The sequence below is a fragment of the Pongo abelii genome, chromosome 4, assembly GCF_028885655.2.
Source record: "Pongo abelii isolate AG06213 chromosome 4, NHGRI_mPonAbe1-v2.0_pri, whole genome shotgun sequence".
In the NCBI taxonomy this organism is placed as follows: domain Eukaryota; kingdom Metazoa; phylum Chordata; class Mammalia; order Primates; family Hominidae; genus Pongo; species Pongo abelii.
This window is the reverse complement of record NC_071989.2, coordinates 62,715,459-62,736,586: the sequence shown is the minus strand read 5'-3', so window position 1 is coordinate 62,736,586 and position 21,128 is coordinate 62,715,459. Positions and strand designations below refer to the sequence as shown.

At 36.8% G+C, this 21,128-nt stretch overlaps 1 protein-coding gene across 3 annotated transcripts in view; it reads right to left on the bottom strand.

Annotated features, from left to right (window-relative positions):
* Window positions 1-21,128, bottom strand: part of NDUFS4 (NADH:ubiquinone oxidoreductase subunit S4) — a 122,203-nt gene that overhangs the window by 15,249 nt on the left and 85,826 nt on the right. The window contains exons 3-5 of one of the 3 annotated variants that reach the window (XM_054555049.2): window positions 20,383-20,555; window positions 19,289-19,381; window positions 8,689-8,762 (exon numbers count right to left, since the gene is read on the bottom strand). In XM_054555049.2, the coding sequence (XP_054411024.1) occupies window positions 8,689-8,762; window positions 19,289-19,381; window positions 20,383-20,555 (340 nt within the window). The remainder of the gene's footprint in view (window positions 1-8,688; window positions 8,763-19,288; window positions 19,382-20,382; window positions 20,556-21,128) is intronic. The other 2 variants (NM_001131938.1, XM_024246653.3) reach the window with 2 other exon arrangements.

Here is a 21,128-nt window from a genome sequence, read left to right as displayed (position 1 = left end):
GCTTCCCGGGTTCAAGCAATTCTCCCGCCTCAGCCTCCTGAGTAGCTGGGATTACAGGCATGTGCCACCATGCCCGGCTAATTTTGTATTTTTAGTAGAGACGGGGGTTCTCCATGTTGGTCAGGCTGATCTCAAACTCCCGACCTCAGGTGATCTGCCCACCTCAGCCTCCCAAAGTGCTGGGATTACAGGCATGAGCCACCGCGCCCGGCCTCCCCACCTCCACTTCTGTAATGCTTCAATGGTGTTTGTTTATTTAGATCTTGCTTCCACTGTAGCTGAAGAAACAGGATTTATCTATTTAAGGACATAGAATGCTACATGTTAAATAAATAAGGCAGATCATAAGTACTATAGCGAAATCAAGAGTGGAATAATCATTGAGGACTTTCCCAGGAGATGAGAATGGTTTCAAATTCTTGAGTAAAGAAATATGCTTCTTTCTATTTATTTATTTATTAATTATTTTTTGAGACTGAGTCTCACCCTGTCACCCAGGCTGGAGTGTAGTGGTATGATCTCAGCTCACTGCAACCTCCACCTTGTGAGTTCAAGCAATTCTCCCGTCTCAGCCTCTTGAGTAGCCGGGACTACAGGCGCGCACCACCACATCCAGCTAATTTGTGTATTTTTAGTAGAACCAGGGTTTTGCTGTTGGCCAGGCTGGTCTCCAACTCCTGACCTCAAGTGATCCACCCACCTCAACCTCCCAAAGCGCTGGGATTACAGGCATGAGCCACTGTGCCCAGCCAGAGAAATATATTTTAGAAAGTCATTTATTCCACCAGATACTGAGTGTCCATTATATATCAGGTTTTGTGCTAGGTGCCAGGCACATAGCAGTGACCAAGACATGACATAGTTCTGCTATCTTAAAGGTTAAAATTCCTGATTCACTGTTAGCCTACAACTTTATGTCACTAACCACTAGGCTTTTTAAAGTTACACTTTCTATAGACTTTGATAGTATTCCTCAATTTTCTTTCCTGGGGAGGTAGAAGTCAGATGAGAAATGCACTTGATTTCAATAGGAACAGTGGTGAGCTCACACTGGCAATTCACATGGCAACTGCAGTTATGCAGTCCTTGTGACCACTTAGACTAACCAGGGATTTAAAACTTTAATTAGATTTCCTGTTATTAAACTCACGTGACAGACTTCAAATGAATAATTTTCAAAGTGTCAGACATGAAATATGATAGGCTGAAAAGATGAAAAAATTAATGGAACTGTTTTTCATAATTATGTTACAGTTTACAAAGAGACTAATGTTATTTTAAGTCAAAATAATATTTTAAAAGACCACTTTTGAGAACAGTTATGTAATTAAGAAATTTGGAACTTGCCAAGAAAGTATAAGTAAGGAATTGCACTTAAGAACCTTTTTTAAAAAAGTTTTTAAAGGTCTATTAAGAGTTAAGGTGGAGCCAAGATGGCCGAATAGGAACCGCTCCAGTCTACAGCTCCCAGCATAAGCGATGCAGAAGACGGGTGATTTCTACATTTCCAACTGAGGTACTGGGTTCGTCTCACTGGGGAGTGTCAGACAGTGGGTGCAGGACAGTGGGTGCAGCACACCGATCGTGAACCGAAGCAGGGCGAGGCATCGCCTCACCCGGGAAGTGCAAGGGGTCAGGGAATTCCCTTTCCTAGTCAAAGAAAGGGGTGACAGATGGCACCTAATTAGGTCACTCCCACCCTAATACCATGCTTTTCCAATGGTCTTAGCAAACGGCACACCAGGAGATTATATCCTGTGCCTGGCTCAGAAGGTCCTACGCCCATGGAGCCTCGCTCATTGCTAGCACAGGAGTCTGAGATCAAACTGCAAGGCGGCAGCGAGGCTGGGGGAGGGGCACCCACCATTGCCAAGGTTTGAGTAGGTAAACAAAGCGGCCAGGAAGCTCAAACTGGGTGGAGTCCAGCGCAGCTCAAGAAGGCCTGCCTGCCTCTGTAGAGTCCACCTCTGGGGGCAGGGCATAGCCAAACAAAAGGCAGCAGAAACCTCTGCAGACTTAAATGTCCCTGTGTGACAGCTTTGAAGAGTAGTGGTTCTCCCAGCACACAGCTGGAGATCTGAGAACGCACAGACTGCCTCCTCAAGTGGGTCCCTGACCCCTGAGTAGCCTAACTGGGAGGCACCCCCCAGTAGGGGCAGACTGACACCCCACACAGACAGGTACTCCTCTGAGACAAAGCTTCCAGAGGAACGATCAGGCAGCAACATTTGCTGTTTGCCAATATTCGCTGTTCTGCAGCCTCCACTGCTGATACCCAGGCAAAAAGGGTCTAGAGGGGACCTCCAGTAAACTCCAACAGACCTGCATCTGAGGGTCCTGACTGTTAGAAGGAAAACTAACAAACAGAAAGGACATCCACACCAAAACCCCATCTGTATGTCACCATCATCAAAGACCAAAGGTAGATAAAACCACAAAGATGGGGAAAAAACAGAGCAGAAAAACTGGAAACTAAAAATCAGAGCACCTCTCCTCCTCCAAAGGAACACAGCTCTGCACCAACAATGGAACAAAGCTGGACAGTGAATGACTTTGACGAGTTGAGAGAAGAAGGCTTCAGACGATCAAACTACTCCGAGCTAAAGGAGGAAGTTCGAACCCATGGCAAAGAAGTTGAAAACCTTGAAAAAAAATTAGACAAATGGCTAACTAGAATAACCAATGCAGAGAAGTCCTTAAAGGACCTGATGGAGCTGAAAACCACGGAACGAGAACTACGTGACAAATGCACAAGCCTCAGCAGCCGATTTGATCAACTGGAAGAAAGGGTATCAGTGAGGCAAGATCAAATGAATGAAATGAACCAAGAAGAGAAGTTTAGAGAAAAAGGAATAAAAAGAAACGAACAAAGCCTCCAAGAATATGGGACTATGTGAAAAGACCAAATCTACGTCTCATTGGTGTACCTGAAAGTGATAGGGAGAATGGAAGAAAGTTGGAAAACACTCTGCAGGATATTATCCAGGAAAACTTCCCCAATCTAGCAAGGCAGGCCAATATTCAAATGCAGCAAATACAGAGAATGCCATAAAGATACTCCTCAAGAAGAGCAACTCCAAGACACATAATTGTCAGATTCACCAAAGTTGAAATGAAGGAAAAAATGTTAAGGGCAGCAAGAGAGAAAGGTCGGGTTACCCACAAAGGGAAGCCCATCAGACTAACAGCTGATCTCTTGGCAAAAACTCTACAAGCCAGAAGAGAGTGGGGGCCAATATTCAACACTCTTAAAGAAAAGAATTTTCAACCCAGAATTTCATATCCAGCCAAACTAAGCTTCATAAGTGAAGGAGAAATAAAATACTTTACAGACAAGAAAATGCTGAGAGATTTTGTCACCACCAGGCCTGCCCTAAAAGAGCTCCTGAAAGAGGCACTACACATGGAAAGGAACAACCGCTACCAGCCACTGCAAAAACATGATAAATTGTAAAGACCATCGAGGCTAGGAAGAAACTGCATCAACTAACGAGCAAAATAACCAGCTAACATCATAATGACAGGATCAAATTCACACGTAACAATATTAACCTTAAATGTAAATGGGCTAAATGCTCCAATTAAAAGACACAGACTGGCAAACTGGATAAAGAGTCAAGACCCATCAGTGTGCTGTATTCAGGAAACCCATCTCACATACACAGACACACATAGACTCAAAATAAAGGGATGGAGGAAGATCTACCAAGCAAATGGAAAACAAAAAAAGGCAGGGGTTGCAATCCTAGTCTCTGATAAAACAGACTTTAAACCAACAAAGATCAAAAGAGACAAAGAAGGCCATTACATAACGGTAAAGGGATCAATTCAACAAGAAGAGCTAACTATCCTAAATATATATGCACCCAATACAAGAGCACCCAGATTCATAAAGCAAGTCCTGAGTGACCTACAAAGAGACTTAGACTCCCACACAATAATAATGGGAGACTTTAACACCCCACTGTCAACATTAGACAGATCAACGAGACAGAAAGTTAACACGGATACCCAGGAATAGAACCCAGCTCTGTACCAAGCGGACCTAATAGACGTCTACAGAACTCTCCACCCCAAATCAACAGAATATACATTTTTTTCAGCACCACACCACACCTGTTCCAAAATTGACCACATAGTTGGAAGTAAAGCTCTCCTCAGCAAATGTAAAAGATCAGAAATTATAACAAACTCTCTCTCAGACCACAGTGCAATCAAACTAGAACTCAGGATTAAGAAACTCACTCAAAACCGCTCAACTACATGGAAACTGAAAAACCTGCTCCTGAATGACTACTGGGTACATAACGAAATGAAGGCAGAAATAAAGATGTTCTTTGCAACCAATGAGAACAAAGACACAATGTACCGGAATCTCTGGGACACATTCAAAGCAGTGTGTAGAGGGAAATTTATAGCAGTAAACGCCCCACAAGAGAAAGCAGGAAAGATCTAAAACTGACACCCTAACATCACAATTAAAAGAACTACAGAAGCAAGAGGAAACACATTCAAAAAGCTAGCAGAAGGCAAGAAATAACTAAGATCAGGGCAGAACTGATCTTAGTTACCATCCAAGAATACTATAAACATCTCTATGCAAATAAATTAGAAAATCTAGAAGAAATTGATAAATTCCTGGACACATACACCCTCCCAAGACTAAACCAGGAAGAAGCTGAATCTCTGAATAGACCAATAACAGGCTCTGAAATTGAGGCGACAATTAATAGCTTACCAACCAAAAAATGTCCAGGACCAGATGGATTCACAGCCGAATTCTAACGGAGGTACAAGGAGGAGCTGGTACCATTCCTTCTGAAACTATTCCAATCAATAGAGAAAGAGGGAATCCTCCCTAACTAATTTTATGAGGCCAGCATCGTCCTGATACCAAAGCCTGGCAGAGACACAACAAAAAAGAGAGAATTTTAGACCAATATCCCTGATGAACATCGATGCAAAAATCCTCAATAAAATACTGGCAAACCGAATCCAGCAGCACATCAAAAAGCTTATCCACCATGATCAAGTGGGCTTCATCCCTGGGATGCAAGGCTGGTTCAACATACACAAATCAATAAACGTAATCCAGCATATAAACAGAACCAACAACAAAAACCACATGATTATCTCAATAGATGCAGAAAAGGCCTTTGACAAAATTCAACAACACTTCATGCTAAAAACTCTCAATAAATTAGGTATTCATGAGACATATCTCAAAATAATAAGAGCTATCTATGACAAACCCACAGCCAATATCATACTGAATGGGCAAAAACTGGAAGCATTCCCTTTGAAAACTGGCACAAGACAGGGATGCCCTCTCTCACCACTCCTATTCAACACAGTGTTGGCAGTTCTGGCCAGGGCAATCAGGCAGGAGAAGGAAGCAAAGGGTATTCAAATAGGAAGTCAAATTGTCCCTGTTTGCAGATGACATGATTGTATATCTAGAAAACCCTGTCGTCTCAGCCCAAAATCTCCTTAAGCTGATAGGCAACTTCAGCAAAGTCTCAGGATATAAAATCAATGTGCAAAAATCACAAGCTTCTCATACACCAGTAACAGACAAACATAGCCAAATCATGAGTGAACTCCCATTCACAATTGCTTCAAAGAGAATAAAATACCTAGGAATCCAACTTACAAGGGACTTCATGAAGGACCTCTTCAAGGAGAACTATAAACCACTGCTCAATGAAATAAAAGTGGATACAAACAAATGGAAGAACATTCCATGCTCATGGGTAGGAAGAATCAATATTGTGAAAATGGCCATACTGCCCAAGGTAATTTATAGATTCAATGCCATCCCCATCAAGCTACCAATGACTTTCTTCACAGAATTGGAAAAAACTACTTTAAAGTTCATATGGAACCAAAAAAGAGCCCGCATTACCAACTCAATCCTAAGCAAAAAGAACAAAGCTGGAGGCATCAAGCTACCCAACTTCAAACTACACTACAAGGCTACAGTAACCAAAATAGCATGGCACTGGTACCAAAACAGAGATATAGACCAATGGAACAGAACAGAGCCCTCAGAAATAATGCCACATATCTACAAGTATCTGATCTTTGACAAACCTGACAAAAACAAGAAATGGGGAAATGATTCCCTATTTAATAAATGATGCTGGGAAAACTGGCTAGCCATATGTAGAAAGCTGAAACTGGATCCCTTCCTCACACCTTATACAAAAATTCAAGATAGATTAAAGACTTAAATGTTAGACCTAAAACCATAAAAACCCTAGAAGAAAACCTAGGCAATACCATTCAGAACATAGGCATGGGCAAGGACTTCATCTCTAAAACACCAAAAGCAATGGCAACAAAAGCCAAAATTGACAAATGGGATCTAATTAAACTCAAGAGCTTCTGCACAGCAAAATAAACTACCATCAGAGTGAACAGGCAACCTACAGAATGGGAGAAAATTTTTGCAATCTAGTCATCTGACAAAGGGCTAATATCCAGAATCTACAATGAAATCAAACAAATTTACAAGAAAAAAACAAAGAACCCCATTGACAAGTGGGCGAAGGATATGAACAGACACTTCTCAAAAGAAGACATTTATGCAGCCAAAAGACACATGAAAAAATGCTCATCATCACTGGCCATCAGAGAAATGGAAATCAAAACCACAATGAGATACCATCTCACACCAGTTAGAATGGCCATCATTAAAAAGTCAGGAAACAACAGGTGCTGGAGAAGATGTGGAGAAATAGGAACACTTTTACACTGTTGGTGGGACTGTAAACTAGTTCAACCATTGTGGAAGTCAGTGTGGCAATTCCTCAGGCATCTAGAACCAGAAATACCATTTGACCTAGCAATCCTATTACTGGGTATACACCCAAAGGATTATAAAACATGCTGCTGTAAAGACACATGCACACATATGTTTATTGCAGCACTATTCACAATAGCAAAGACTTGGAATCAACCCAAATGTCCAACAATGATAGACTGGATTAAGAAAATGTGGCACATATACACCATGGAATACTATGCAGCCATAAAAAATGATGCGTTCATGTCCTTTGTAGGGACATGGATGAAGCTGGAAACCATCATTCTCAGCAAACTATCAGAAGGACAAAAAAACCAAACACCACATGTTCTCACTCATAGGTGGGAATTGAACTATGAGAACACATGGATACAGGAAGGGGAACATCACACACCGGGGCCTGTTGTGGGGTGGGGGAAAGGACAGCATTAGGAGATATACCTAATGTTAAATGAAGTGTTAATCGGTGCAGCACACCAACATGGCACATGTATACATATGTAACAAACCTGCATGTTGTGCACATGTACCCTAAAACTTAAATAAAAAACGTCTGTTAATAACAGAATAGGATGTACTTATATACTATCATATAGTATTTGTCAGACCCTAGTCTAAACACTTTTATTAACTCATTTAATCCTCACAGTAATTCTCATTACACATATGAGGAAACAGAAGTATAAAGTCATACAGGTAGTGACATACAGATTCAAAGGCAGATAGGTTGACTTCAGAATTTTAATCATAAGCTATACAATACTAAGTGAAAAAGAAAAGCAAATATGTTAGATTATAACCTTTATAGTGCTTTCACATTTGTATTTCAGATAATGTTAGACAACACTAATCTCTTATTTTTATATACTGCCTTACAGTAACAATGCACTTAAACAGACAAATTCAATTTGAGAAACTAGAATAACAGGATACATCAGGTACAAATGTTTAGCAGTGCATTTGAATCTAAGGAAGACAAACAGGAGAAATACTGGCTGGAGGGAGGTGAAGGTCAGAACTAATAGTTATCAAGTAGAATATCTATTATGTATCAGCTATCACCCACTTCATGAGGTAGGTACCCTTATTTCAACTGAGAAACATTAAGTCCATTATGAAATTAATCCAAAATCATATAGCTTCAAAGTGGCATAACCAAGATTAGAATCCATATTAGTCTGACTACAAAACTTCCTTTCATTATGCTATGTTGGCTTAACAGCAGAAAATAAGGAAAAAGGAAGACATTTTGCATTTTTGTTGATAGCAAGATCAACATAACCCAATGATGTTAAGTGGCTGCCCCAAAAGCAAATATACTCTTAGGCCACATTAATATTATTATACAGTTGAGATTAGGCTTGGTATTAGGCCCACTATATCTAGAAAAGTAGCAAATATGGGCATTTAGACTGAAGGGAAATTTTACAGGCAATAAGACAATATTTTCAAATAACTGAGTTATTAAATAGATTAATAGACTAGATTTTGGCATTATGTTTTGGCTCAAAGAACTTAACGGTAAACAGAGGTGTCAAAACCAGAATAGGCTGCCATATATGTTCAATTGAAGTTTAACAAAATGTTAGTAATTTTACAGAGGAATTCATACACAAGGTAGGTGTTAAGTAGTTTCATTCCCTGTCGGTACTTCAAATTAGAGCAGTCTGTCTTTTACATGTTGTATGAGCATTCCAATTTAGGTTTTTCTTTTTTTTCTGGAGGTGGGTGTTCTGATGTAGTTAAAGTCTGAAACCACTGGATTAGATACAATGAAACCACTGGATTCGAACTCAAATTCTGTATTCCTAATTGGTTTTAATTAAGGTTAAGAACATAAAATCATCATCTTGACTTTGTCAAAAACAGACCAAACATACCATTTTTTTCTGCAAAGGAAACTGCATCTTCTTTAGTACGGAAGGTTAGAACCATGTTGGATAAGGGATCGGCCCTGTAAGAAACAATTTTTTTTCCAAGATTTAACATTAAGCTTTAGCTGAGAAACAAAATCAATATTTAAAATAAACAGCTATTATAAAATCAAATAAGTACATATTGATGGCCTATTTTATTTGTAATAATCTCTTTAAAACTGTTGGTTGGAATACCTTTTTCTGTGTTAAATTTGGGAGATTTTCTAATATGTATTGTCAAATAATAAAATTCATAATTGCAAAGGCATTGTTAGTCTTTAATAATTTTATTCAACTCTAAAAAAACAATTTGAGATGAATTTAAAAACCCAGGGGGATTCTTAAATGGAAATTAAGATTTACTATCAAGATTACTGATGTGTAAAATTGCTAGTCCTACCATTACCCAAGAAAATGCAACAATACACATTCTTGTTTTTTTTCAAATTAACTTCTTCTGAGTCTCCTTTTTGAAGATTGCCCACTCTTGACAAACCTTCCATCATTAACAATATTCTTTTAAAGCATAAAAAAATAAAGCTCTAAGATCTGACATCCAGTTGAATTCTTCAATGTAGGACAGTGTTAATGTTTACAAATCTACATAGGCTCTTTAGGAAATCCAACTTCAAGAAACGTCACTTTTATTCTTTTTTTTTTGAGATGGACTCTCACTCTGTCGCCCAGGCTGGAGTACAGTGGCGTGATCTGGGCTCACTGCAACCTCTGCCTCCCAGGTTCAAGCAATTCTCGTGCCTCAGCCTCCCAAGTAGCTGGGATTAGAGGTATGCACCACCACACCTGGCTAATTTGTGTATTTTTAGTAGATACGGGGTTTCACTATGTTGGCCAGGCTGGTCTCGAACTCCTGACCTCAAGTGATCTACCTGCCTCAGCCTCCCAAAGTGCTGGGATTACAGGTGTGAGCCACTGTGCCCACCCCACTTTTATTCTTATAACAAGGTGGAACACTGTTTGCTACAAATGTTTATTGTGAATCTCTCAGAGGTGAATATAGCATTCTATGAAACATTGCTTAGAAATGTGGAAGTAAAAAATATAGAAAGGAGGATTCAAAAGGTAATTTGGATGGGGAAAGATATGAGATACAGAAAGAAGAGAATAAATGGGGAGTACCTCTCACTGATGGGAAGACCCACTAATTACTGCTGCCAATCTTCTGGTCACAGACCATGGTTGCTATTCTGAGATTCCTATAATTATATATATTCTTATCATAACCCACCCCTACACTTTGTAAGCAAAAGAGCTTCATATGGCTGGCTATATTGGTACTAATAACATCATAATTTTATATTGGTTCCTCCTTTTCAAAGCACACACGATTTTCCAGTTGATAGTTAAAGTATATATACTGAGAACAGAAGTATCAACATAAATATGATGCAGTAATCTGATAAGTGTTGACAGGCACATTGGCTTAGTTGAGAATAAGAAACAAGACAGAAGCCAGGAGACCAGAGCTCTGTTTCCTGCAAAGATGGTATAGCCTTTATTATTATCCTCATTTATGAATACATACATATAGAAATCAAATAGTAACAACTTATGTCCACTGTATCCAATAGTAACAACATTCATCCACTGGAAGAAGCCACTATTCTTCCAGCCATTCAGTTTCTACCCTTCTCATTCTCCTTCCTTTCCTGTATTTTGTAGTTCTTTTCTAGGCTGTCACCACCAGTTTAAGCTCTTTTTCATTCTTCCCATAACCCCATCCTAACTAATCTTTCTGCCTCCTTGACTCCAATCCACCCTTCACCAAGATTAGTCTTCCTAAAGTTCAAATCCCAAACTCACTCTCTGCCCAGTTCAAAAATTTCAAACAGTTTTCACTGTCTATCACATTAACTTCAGTCTTCTACCTTGGCATTTAAGCACTTCTATAATATGGACAGAACTACTTTCTGTCCATATTATAGAACTACTTTCTAGCCTTCTTTTTAATTACTCCCCTGAGAGTAATTAAAAAGTAATTCCCCTTCTTTTTCATTACTCCCCTGAGAAGTAACCAACTAGTCAAATCAGGTTGCTAATTGTTTTCATAAAAAACTGTACTTTCCCATCAGTTCAATTTGTTCCTTCCTCTTGGAATACTCTCCTACTCTCTGCACATGGAAGTCCATCCAAATAATCCCTCATGCTTCACTTTGAATACCAACCTATTCCATGAAGTCTTTCATATCCTACCCTCCTCCAACTGTATACAATCTCTCTTTCAACCTCCACTAAATATAATTTGTGCTTTTATTTTTAGACTTTATTTGCTCATTTCTCAATTACTGAAGTTCCAATTTGGGTAATGGCAGAATATTATATCAGATTTATCTGCCTAACTATAAACTCTGGACAAAACAGAAAAATAATTTTCAGAGACCAGAGAGTGACTAATAGAAAAAAAAAAAAAACTCCTAGAGAATTCAATCTTTAAAAAAAAGGAACCAATCTAAAGTTGGATTTAGATCCAACTTTATACAGTGTTCCCATAAGGTATTCTCTAGTCTAGACAAGCTAGGAGCATCGAGAACTCAAGCAGAAAGCCGTAATCTCAGTGCAAGGAGCCTGGAGATGGAGTCCAGGATTGCCAGAGCAGCTGGAAAAGAGTAATCCACAGAGCAGGGAGCTTTTCAACTGTACATGATTGAGTAAGGTTTCAAAATGATAGCTGGGAAGGCTGAAAGAATTGAGCAAAGATTTCAGCAGCTGCCTGTTACAGGGGAGACTGAGTCTGAAGGGAGAACGTGGGTAAACACCTTGTGCTTTCCATCAAAACTTCAGAAAGGCCGTGCCTTTTTATTTTTTAACACTAGGTTCCAAGACTAAAGGTAAAACTGAAACAGATCCACTCCAATAATGCATAATCCTCCACAAGTTCAAGGTCATCTATCAGTAATTTAACTGTCTGTTGGAACAAAACTTATCAAGTTGCTACTGTCATTAACTTGAGAAACATAAGGGATCAGATAATTAATAGATTATTATTATCTCTTAATATAAATTGTTTGAATATTAATTCAATTAATTGTTTGAATATTAATTCAATTAATTAGTGACTAATATTTCAGGGACTAATTAGCATATTAGAAAGCCACATATCCACTAAAAGATATATACGACATTCTTCATTTTAGTACTGTATTATATATAATAACCCAAACAGAAATTTACACAAATAACCATCAATAAATAGCGTGGAATGGATGAATCTCACAAAGTTAAGCAAAAAAGCCAGTCACAAAAGAGCACATAAAGGATAATTCTCTTTAAGTAAAAAAAAAAAAAAAAAAAAATAGGCAAAACTAATCTATGTTGTTAGAAGTCAGAACAGTGGTTACCTCTGGAAGGCTGAAATCTGAAAAAAGCATGGGATGAAATGGGAACTTCTGAGGTACTGGAAATGCTGTTTCTCAATCTGGGTTCTACTCACATGCATGTGTGTTCAGGTTGTAAAAATTCATGAAGCTGTATGCTTCTGATCTGTATACTTTTCTTAATGTATATTTCAATAAAGTTTAAAAAGCAATATTAAGCCTGGCAAAGTAATACATTGTTCACATTTCCAAGGTTGATTTTAGATACTTTTCCTCCAATATCATTTTCATATACTTTACTAGACACTGATGAACATCAGTAAACCAATAAAATATCAAAAATTGTTTCATAATTATAGTGTCCAACATTGGTTGGCAGATTGCTTTTTGTTCTACACCATAAAACAGACTTTGTGAAGATACTTACCATTTGTGAATTTCAATGATCATTTTCTGCTTATGAGCAAGGCCTATTTAATATTATTCAAAACAGATCTAAGTATCAATACAACGTAAAAATTAGCATTATAACTGACTCTTGATTTACCTAAGAGAACTATTCATGCATAAAAGATATTGGTGAAACATTTTGGCACTCAGAATTTTAATTAGATGCCCTCTGAATGTCACAGAACAGCAAGTGAATGAATTTCTTCTTGGGAAGCTTAGCTTATTTGTTTATTTTTTAGTTTAAGTATCAACAGCAGTTATAAGTGGCTCTAAATGCTGTTAGTTTGATTAGCACCATTCAGAATCCCTTGAAAAACCATGAGAACTAAAGAGACAGTACATAATGTGGCTTATATGCAAAATCAACTTTAAATATTAGCAATACTCAACTAGAAAATGTAATGAAGAAACTTCATCTGAAATAGTGATAAAACTAAAATATCTTGGCATAATTTTACTAAGAAATGTGAAAAACTTATACTAAGAAAATCATGACATTTCACCAAAGGACATATAAACTTAAATATATGCATATACATACACTGAAAAAAGTCTGGAAGGATATATACCGAATTGTTGTGGGGGCTTCTACGGAGGGAGGGCGGGTATACTGGTGAGAGGGTAGTAAGCAGGGGAGGGAGAGGAGTAACTGGTAACATTCCTGGCTTATATGTTATATATGGAAATATGTATCTATAGTTTAAATCTACAATGCAAGCACAGTCATTTACTTGTTCAAAAGTCAGTAATGAGATGAAAAGTAGACAGAATCCTTATTTAAAGTTAAAAAAAAACTGAACCAACTGATTAAAGCAAATTTTAGAAGTGCTTTGGCAATGTGTTAGAACAGTGTAAAGGGGAAAGATGATACAGGCAATGCTTCTGTTTGCTACTTACTCATAATCAAAACAACTATCTGCCAACCTAAGAAAGATGTCCACTTTGATGACTTAAGGCTTGAGGATCAAGTGATGAGAGAATTTGCAACATCTACGTTTGTGCACATCTCTGCTTAAACTATTTGACCTTCTATGTCCACAATGACATGGAACAAATCCTTGTTTCCAGAAGCTGAATGACAGATTCATAATTTTCTAATGAAAAAATATTTTTAAAATTTAACACAGAAGTCACATTTTCAGAATGTGATTAACACAAAAAGTACTGAGTCCAATGATCACTGAGTTTCAATGACCAATGTACATTAATACAGCTGAGGAAAAATAAATCATTTTTAGGTTTAATCAAAATTAAAGTCCTGCTTACAGAAATAAATGAAAAGTAAGCATTTACTAACCTAAAAGATAAAAGATTGTAAAAAAAAAAAAATGAGATTAATAACCAATAGTCATCTTTGGCAACTTGCTACAATATTAAACAAGGATAAGTCATGCTCTCTCCCTGCAACAGGATCAAGGAGATTTAAAAAGTAAAAACACTTGGGTCAAACCCAAAGGACAATTTTGCACCTTAAGATATTTTTCATATTTACACAACTATAAATCTTTTACCTTTGAGTTCTAACATTTAAAGACTCAGGTAATTAAAAGAGCATAAGAAAATCTCCACTTTAGATGAGAAAAGAAATGTAAATATAGTACTTTAAAATATGAATTTAGAAATCTAAAAACAAAGATCAAACACATTTATATTAAAATCCTACATGTGAACCAAAGTGGCCTTTCAAAAAATACTGTAGATAAGCAGATAACAATGAAATGTATTCACTATATTTTTAAAAAATAAAACCATGTTTATAGTCATGAAGCCCATTTTCACAATGAGGATCCTTCCCCTCAATCCCCACTGAGGAAAACATATGGGAAAACATTTAAGATTTCAAATTCCTGTCACAAAATTACTGTGAAATTACTGTAAAATTAAAAAATTACTGTAACTTTGTAAAATTACCTTTTCCATTAGCACTGCCTCTGCTGCTCAATGAAATCTGTCCTTTCCTGTGTATTTAACAGCAAGATAGTAAAAAAAGAAAAAAAAAAACCCTTCCAAAGGTATATAAAAATAATCTCTGCAGGTGTTACATTTGTCATATTTCTTATACTGCACACTTCTAACCCTCTGTAATACTCTTACATCAGCAGGGTTAGATGTCTGTTAAATCCTCCAAGCCATTCCATCAATATGATAGACCTAGACAGTATCTATCAGTTAGAAGAAATGAATAAAGTTGGCCGGGCATGGTGGCTCACACCTGTAATTCCAGCACTTTGGGAGGCCTAGGCAGGGGGATCACGAGGTCAGGAGATCAAGACCATCCTGGCTAACACGGTGAAACCCCGTCTCTACTAAAAATACAAAAAAATTAGCTGGGCGTGGTGGCAGGTGCCTGTAGTCCCAGCTACTCAGGAGGCTGAGGCAGGAGAATGGCGTGAAACCGGGAGGCGGAGCTTGCAGTGAGCCGAGATCACCTACTGCACTCCAGCCTGGGCGACAGAGTGAGACTCCATCTCAAAAAAAAAAAAAAAAAAGAATAAAGTTAAGCCCAAGATCCCCTAAATTAGGAAACCTTGTGGCTTTGGAAACAAATATATTCTAGGTATAGGATGGATAGTCATTTCTCTTTTAGCATATCCTAAAATCATTCCTTGACCCACAGCAAAAAACACATTAAAATACTAACATTCTCTTTGCTCCATTAAATACAGTAATTCTCCTGATTAAAAAAAATACAAGTTATATGACCTTATCTAGCCAGGTTTTAAATATTTTATATTTTTAATATTCTACATATTAATACTGTATATATAATTGTAAAATAAAATATAAGCAGGCTGAGAACCCAAACTATGGTCAACTCATTAATTTATCTGGGACACAGGTTTATTTCTTAGTTAAGTGATAAAATTTAATTAGATGATCATGAAAAACCTTCAGCTTACAATTCTAACAATTTTATAAAAAGCTTTAAAATATTTCACAAAGAGAAGTCAGAATTCAATATGTCCAAGCAGTAGAATTACATACTATTTTTGTGTCATTAAAATGCTAAAAAAAGAGTAGCAATTCTCTGTTGTAATCAAATCAAATAAGTAAATATTTTAAATAATAATTTTTTTCTTATATTTTTTCATGCTACTGGTTGTTAACACCAGAACAAAAAGAAGTAATGAATGTTTTTTAAAATTATTCAAGATTCAAAACAATGTCTCAGATAAAACAATTGCAGACAAGGTCTATTGCTTCAAAAAACTTTTTACTTCGGCAAAACTACGTTTTGAAAAAGAACTTTACTTCCCAAACATGTTGTATATCTCATTTTCAATCAATATGTAATAAAAACAGCATTTCCATATTTACGCACAATAGGTTACAGTTTTGTCTTAAAGCATCAGAGTATTAAATCACTACATATTTCAACATTTAATATGCTATTTCCAGACTAAGCAATACTATAATAATGATTGTGTGAACCTTTGTGCAAGCACAGCAAAGTAAAACTGTATTTATTTAAACAATCCACTAATGCGCTTTCAGGACACACTATCCCCAAAATATGGCAGCTTGGCATTTGAGAAAACAGCAGAAGCAGGAAGGTCTCTCTGACACTCTCCCCTGAAGTAGGATATAACAGAATTATCTGACCTTCTGAAGTCAGTCCTAAGACCCTCATTCCAGAACTGTCTACCCTATAATAGAAGGAATGGAATGTCCTTATTTCTGAAGACAGAGACACAGACAAGAATTTGAACAAACAGGTCTGGCTAAGTTCTTCCTAGTTTATAATCATTAGATCATAAACTTTGTCCAACCATCTTTCTGTGTGACTGGCCACTCTTCATCAAAACTAAGCACAAAAATACACAGACTTCCCTGTTTCTTTGGGTCTTTATTTCTGAAGTCTCCTGTATCACATAAAACTTACACAAAATGAAGCTGTATGCTAGTCTCTTGTTAAACTATCTTTTGTTATAGATGTCCTCAGCCACAAACCTTGCAATAGATGTGAGGAAGATATTACTTTTTCACCTCTATACCACTCAAATGTATATTCTCATATAAAGTATTTTACTCATAAACAATTTAGAGTATACAAGGCACAAGTACTCAAATAATCATTTATTACTGAATGTTGCTGGGAATGTATTATTACTACAGTGAGTCTGGGGAATAGATGAACATGTAAAAATCTCATGTGATTGAAAAACAGTAATCATTAACCTTTCAGTCACTGGATAGGGACAAATTTTTTCCTTATAAATTCCTTCAGCTTCTAGAAGCATGTGGTTTACAAAATGACTCCATATATTATATGAAACATAAAATAAAAAGGATAACACAACAGCTACACTTCAAAAGAAAACATACAAATGGCCAATAAACACGAAAAATGCTCAACAGCACTAATCGTCACAGAAATGCAAATCAAAACTACCATGAAATACCATTTCATACTAGTCAGAATGGCTATTGTTGGCAAGGATGCAGAGAAAAGGAAATGCTTATACACTAATGGTGGGAATGTAAAGCAATTCAACCCCTATGGAATACAGTATGGAGATTTCTCAAAGAACTAAAAACAGAACTACCATTTGACCTAGCAGTCTCACTACTGGGTATCTACCCAAAGAAAAATAACTCATTTTATCAAAAAGAAACCATTCACAATAGCAAAGTCAAGGAATCAACCTAAGTGTCCATCAACAATGGATTGGATAAAGAAATGTGGTACATAAAGAAAATGTGGTACATAAACATCATGGAATACTACGCAGCAATAAAAAAGAATCAAATCATGTCCTCTGTGGCAACATGGATGAAGCTGGAGGCCATCATCCTAAGTGAATTAATGCAGAAACAGAAAATCAAATACTGCATGTTCTCATTTGTGAAAGCTGAACAATGGGTACACATGGACATAAAGATGGAAACAATAAACACTGGGAACTCCAATAGAGGGGAGAGGGAGAAGGGGGCAAGAGTTGAAAAACTGCCTACCGGGCACTGTGTTTACTATTTGGGTGATGAGTTCACTAGAAGCCCAAACCCCAGCATCACCCAATATATCCATGTAACAAACCTGCACATGTACCCCCTGGATCTAAAATTTAAAAAAGAACAATATTCAATTATGTATGAAGGGCCTTAGACTAAAGGGCAAAATTTCCATGAATAAGGGGATACTCTAAATCACTTTATTATGAAAGCAAACACAAGATAGAAAGAAAATATAGATTCTTATTGTTTCTGATATAAGGAAAGGTAATTGCCAGAGAGCATCCCCTCACCTTTGCCATAATCAATTGTCTAGAACAAGTCACAGACGTAGCCATACCTTATGGAAGAGGATGATTAGAGTTGTAACAAAAAAGCAGATATCCTGGGGCATCTTAGAATTCTATCTACCACAACCACCCTTGTACAAAAATGTGATCTAACATCTCACATTGGTGGGGATATTGTGTTTTTGTAAGGAAAAAAAAATGGTCTCAAAGTATTCTCCTTGATACTGGGGCTTTTAATCCTCAGCATCTTCTACTTTTGGGAGGCCAGAAAATTTTTTCTTGGTTGCAAAGGAGGGCAGTCCTGTGTCTCATAGCATTGCCATTATTAGCTAGATGTCAGCAGAAGCCACCACTTATTAAAACCAGGAATGTCTCCACACACTGGCAAATTTTTAAGGATACAAAAGCACCCTCAGTTGAGAACCACTGATTTTGTCTATGTACGACCATTCTTACAGATGCAGGCACCACCAGGAATCTCTTGAAACAGTAAAGTGCATTGGGAAATCTGACCTGGTATTTATTCTTTGGAGTTAGAGTTAATGGGAGACTTCTGTTTTCTTGACAAGTACTGAGAATATACAACCCACCAGAGCAAGATTTCTTAGGAAAATTGTCTTACATATGAAAAAGTTTGGAAGCCAAATGTTCCTCCATCTGTTGTTTTCCAGAAACTGGGTAGATTCAGTTTTCCGTTTGGTAGCTCCCCTTTCTAACAATTTCCAGGCCAGGTCTTGTACTACTTCTACAGGAGACATGACAATTATGGGCTTTGAGGGACATGAGCTGATTCCATCCCTTCCTTATAACCATGACATGGCGGCTTATCTCACATATACAGATTCACTCCAAAGACTAAGTTGGATAAGTATCTATTTCTCAGCTTTACTACCAGTGAGTGCTCAAGACTCTACCTAGGTGGTTTGATAAAGCAGAATATTCTTAGCAAAGTGTTTCATTTTGGTTCTCTTAATTTTATAACACACTGAATTATAACTAATCTTATAACAAATTTGTAGATCTGTGGAAGAACATTTGTATTTTTGTGATGTTCTAATTGAATTCGTATTGTTTGACTTTTTTCTCATTTTAATAAATTAAACTGCAACATAAGAAAAAACTAAAAAATTGTGCCTATATATCATTTGCCTAATAAAATATAATTCTATTTAAACTGAAACATGACAGATGTTTTCTAAAAAAAGTCTCCCAAGTAATCAACAGGAAATGATGTTGAATATTATACTTTTCTAAAACAAGACAGTCTACATTTTCTAATTTAAGTTTATAACTACCTTCAACTGGAGACTGGACACAATGTTCTAAGAGTTTCAATAGGAATGACAATTTTCTAGCTTATCTGCCTAATGTTTTCTCTAATGACAGCTTTTTAAATTTAACTAGAATCAGCCCTCCTATTTAACATTTGGGCCCAATTCCATTATGGAGAATTAGGTCACTGACTTCATTAGTACCACAAGAATTTATTCCAATACACTGTTAAAAAGCAATTTAATGGCCAGACATGGTGGCTCACACCTGAAATCCCAGTACTTTCCGAGGCTGAAGTGGGTGGATCGCTTGAAGCCAGGAGTTCGAGACCAGCCCGGGCAACAAAGCGAGACTCCATTTCTACAAAAAGATAAAAAAAAATTAGCCAGGTGCTGTGGCATGTACCTATATTCCCAGCTACTTGGGGGATTAAGGTGGGAGGACCGCTTGATCATCCCAGAGTTCAGGGCTGCAGTGAGCTAAGATCACATCACTGCACTCCAGCCTGGGCAAGGGGGCAAGACCCCATCTCTAAAGAAAATAATAAATAAAAATAAAAAGTAATTTATTAATTATTAATTATTATTAATCACAGTATCTCAGGAACTTATAAGTTTCCCTCAAGTTAGCTAATTTCTAAATTGACCTAGTTCCTACCCCCCTTACAAAGAAAAAGGATATATATATATATAATATATTACAAAGGAGTTTATCATAATTTTAAAACAAGTTAAAGTGTCACTATATTATAAACACCATTCTAACAGTATCTTGGATAAAACAGTCTTCCCCCTTGTCTGAGGGGGGACAAGTTCCAAAACCCCTAGTGGATGCTTAAAACCATGAATAGTATCAAATCCTATATTTTCCTAAACACACAGACCTATGATTAACTTATAAATTAGGCGTAGTAAGAAATTAACAATAAGCTGTAATAAAATTGAACAATTATAACACTTACATACTGTAAGAAAAGTTATATTAAGTGTAGTCTCTCTCTCTCTCTCAAAATATCTTATTGTACTGTCTGTCGGATAACTGAAACCGTAGAAAGCAAAACTACAGATAAGGGGGGACTACTGTATACATAGCTTTGAGTTCCATAACAGTGCTCTCAAATTCAGTCATTTTTATCTAATAAGTAGTACTCTGAAAAAGACTGTCATAGTTTATTGTGCTAAGCCACACTTATCTGAATATCTAAATATATAATGTGTATCTTTGAGCACAGTGATACCTAACAACGTCAAAAAGTACTGTCATAAGTATACTGTACATAAAAGTTTGAAAATCATATTTAGAAGAAAGATCTACATAGAAAAAGATAGCTGACAATATTCACATTAAACTAAAGTACTCACGTTGATGCCCAACCCATCAAAGGATTTTCCCATCGCTCCCTGGTATCAAACTCCATCTTCCATTTCTTTGTGTTGTTTACTCCAGACTGCATGTTATTGCGAGCAGGAACAAAGATCCTGACTTTTCTAGTTTTTATATGCTCTTCTGGAACACCAGTTAAAGTAGTGATATCCTACAGAAAAATAAGCAAAAAAACAAACAAATAAAAAAAAAACCACGTTTCAAACAGCCTACATACTCACTAATGTACTTTTGTTATTTCCTATATTCATGCAACTCTATTCAGATTTGTTCATAAATTGAGATAAACTTTCTGGCTTATTTCACTACCATTCTGATACTTTACAACATAAATTGCTATTTAGATACCTGTAAATGGTTTATTTAGGGGGAGGTAGTAGAAGATGTGGAAAAGGATTGTAAAAAAAACTTACGCCCTTTTGTCCAACAAAGCATTGGTATTTTCTGAAGAGACTGTTTGCTCGCAGAAGAGCCTATAGTCAACAATGCTCTTACTTTGTGAGCAAGTGCGAACTAGTCAGAGGAGAAAAAATATAAAGGAAATATGAAAAGGGGATATAAAAAGTAAATCCTTATTTGCATGTTTATTTAAATCTTAAATAGAACACAATCTGTTACTTATAGTTTGTGTCAAATTGCTTACCCACAAGGCACTACCTTGAGAAGGAAACCTGAACCTTTTTGTAAAGCTGTAAATTTAACAACTTTAATTAGCATTGTGATG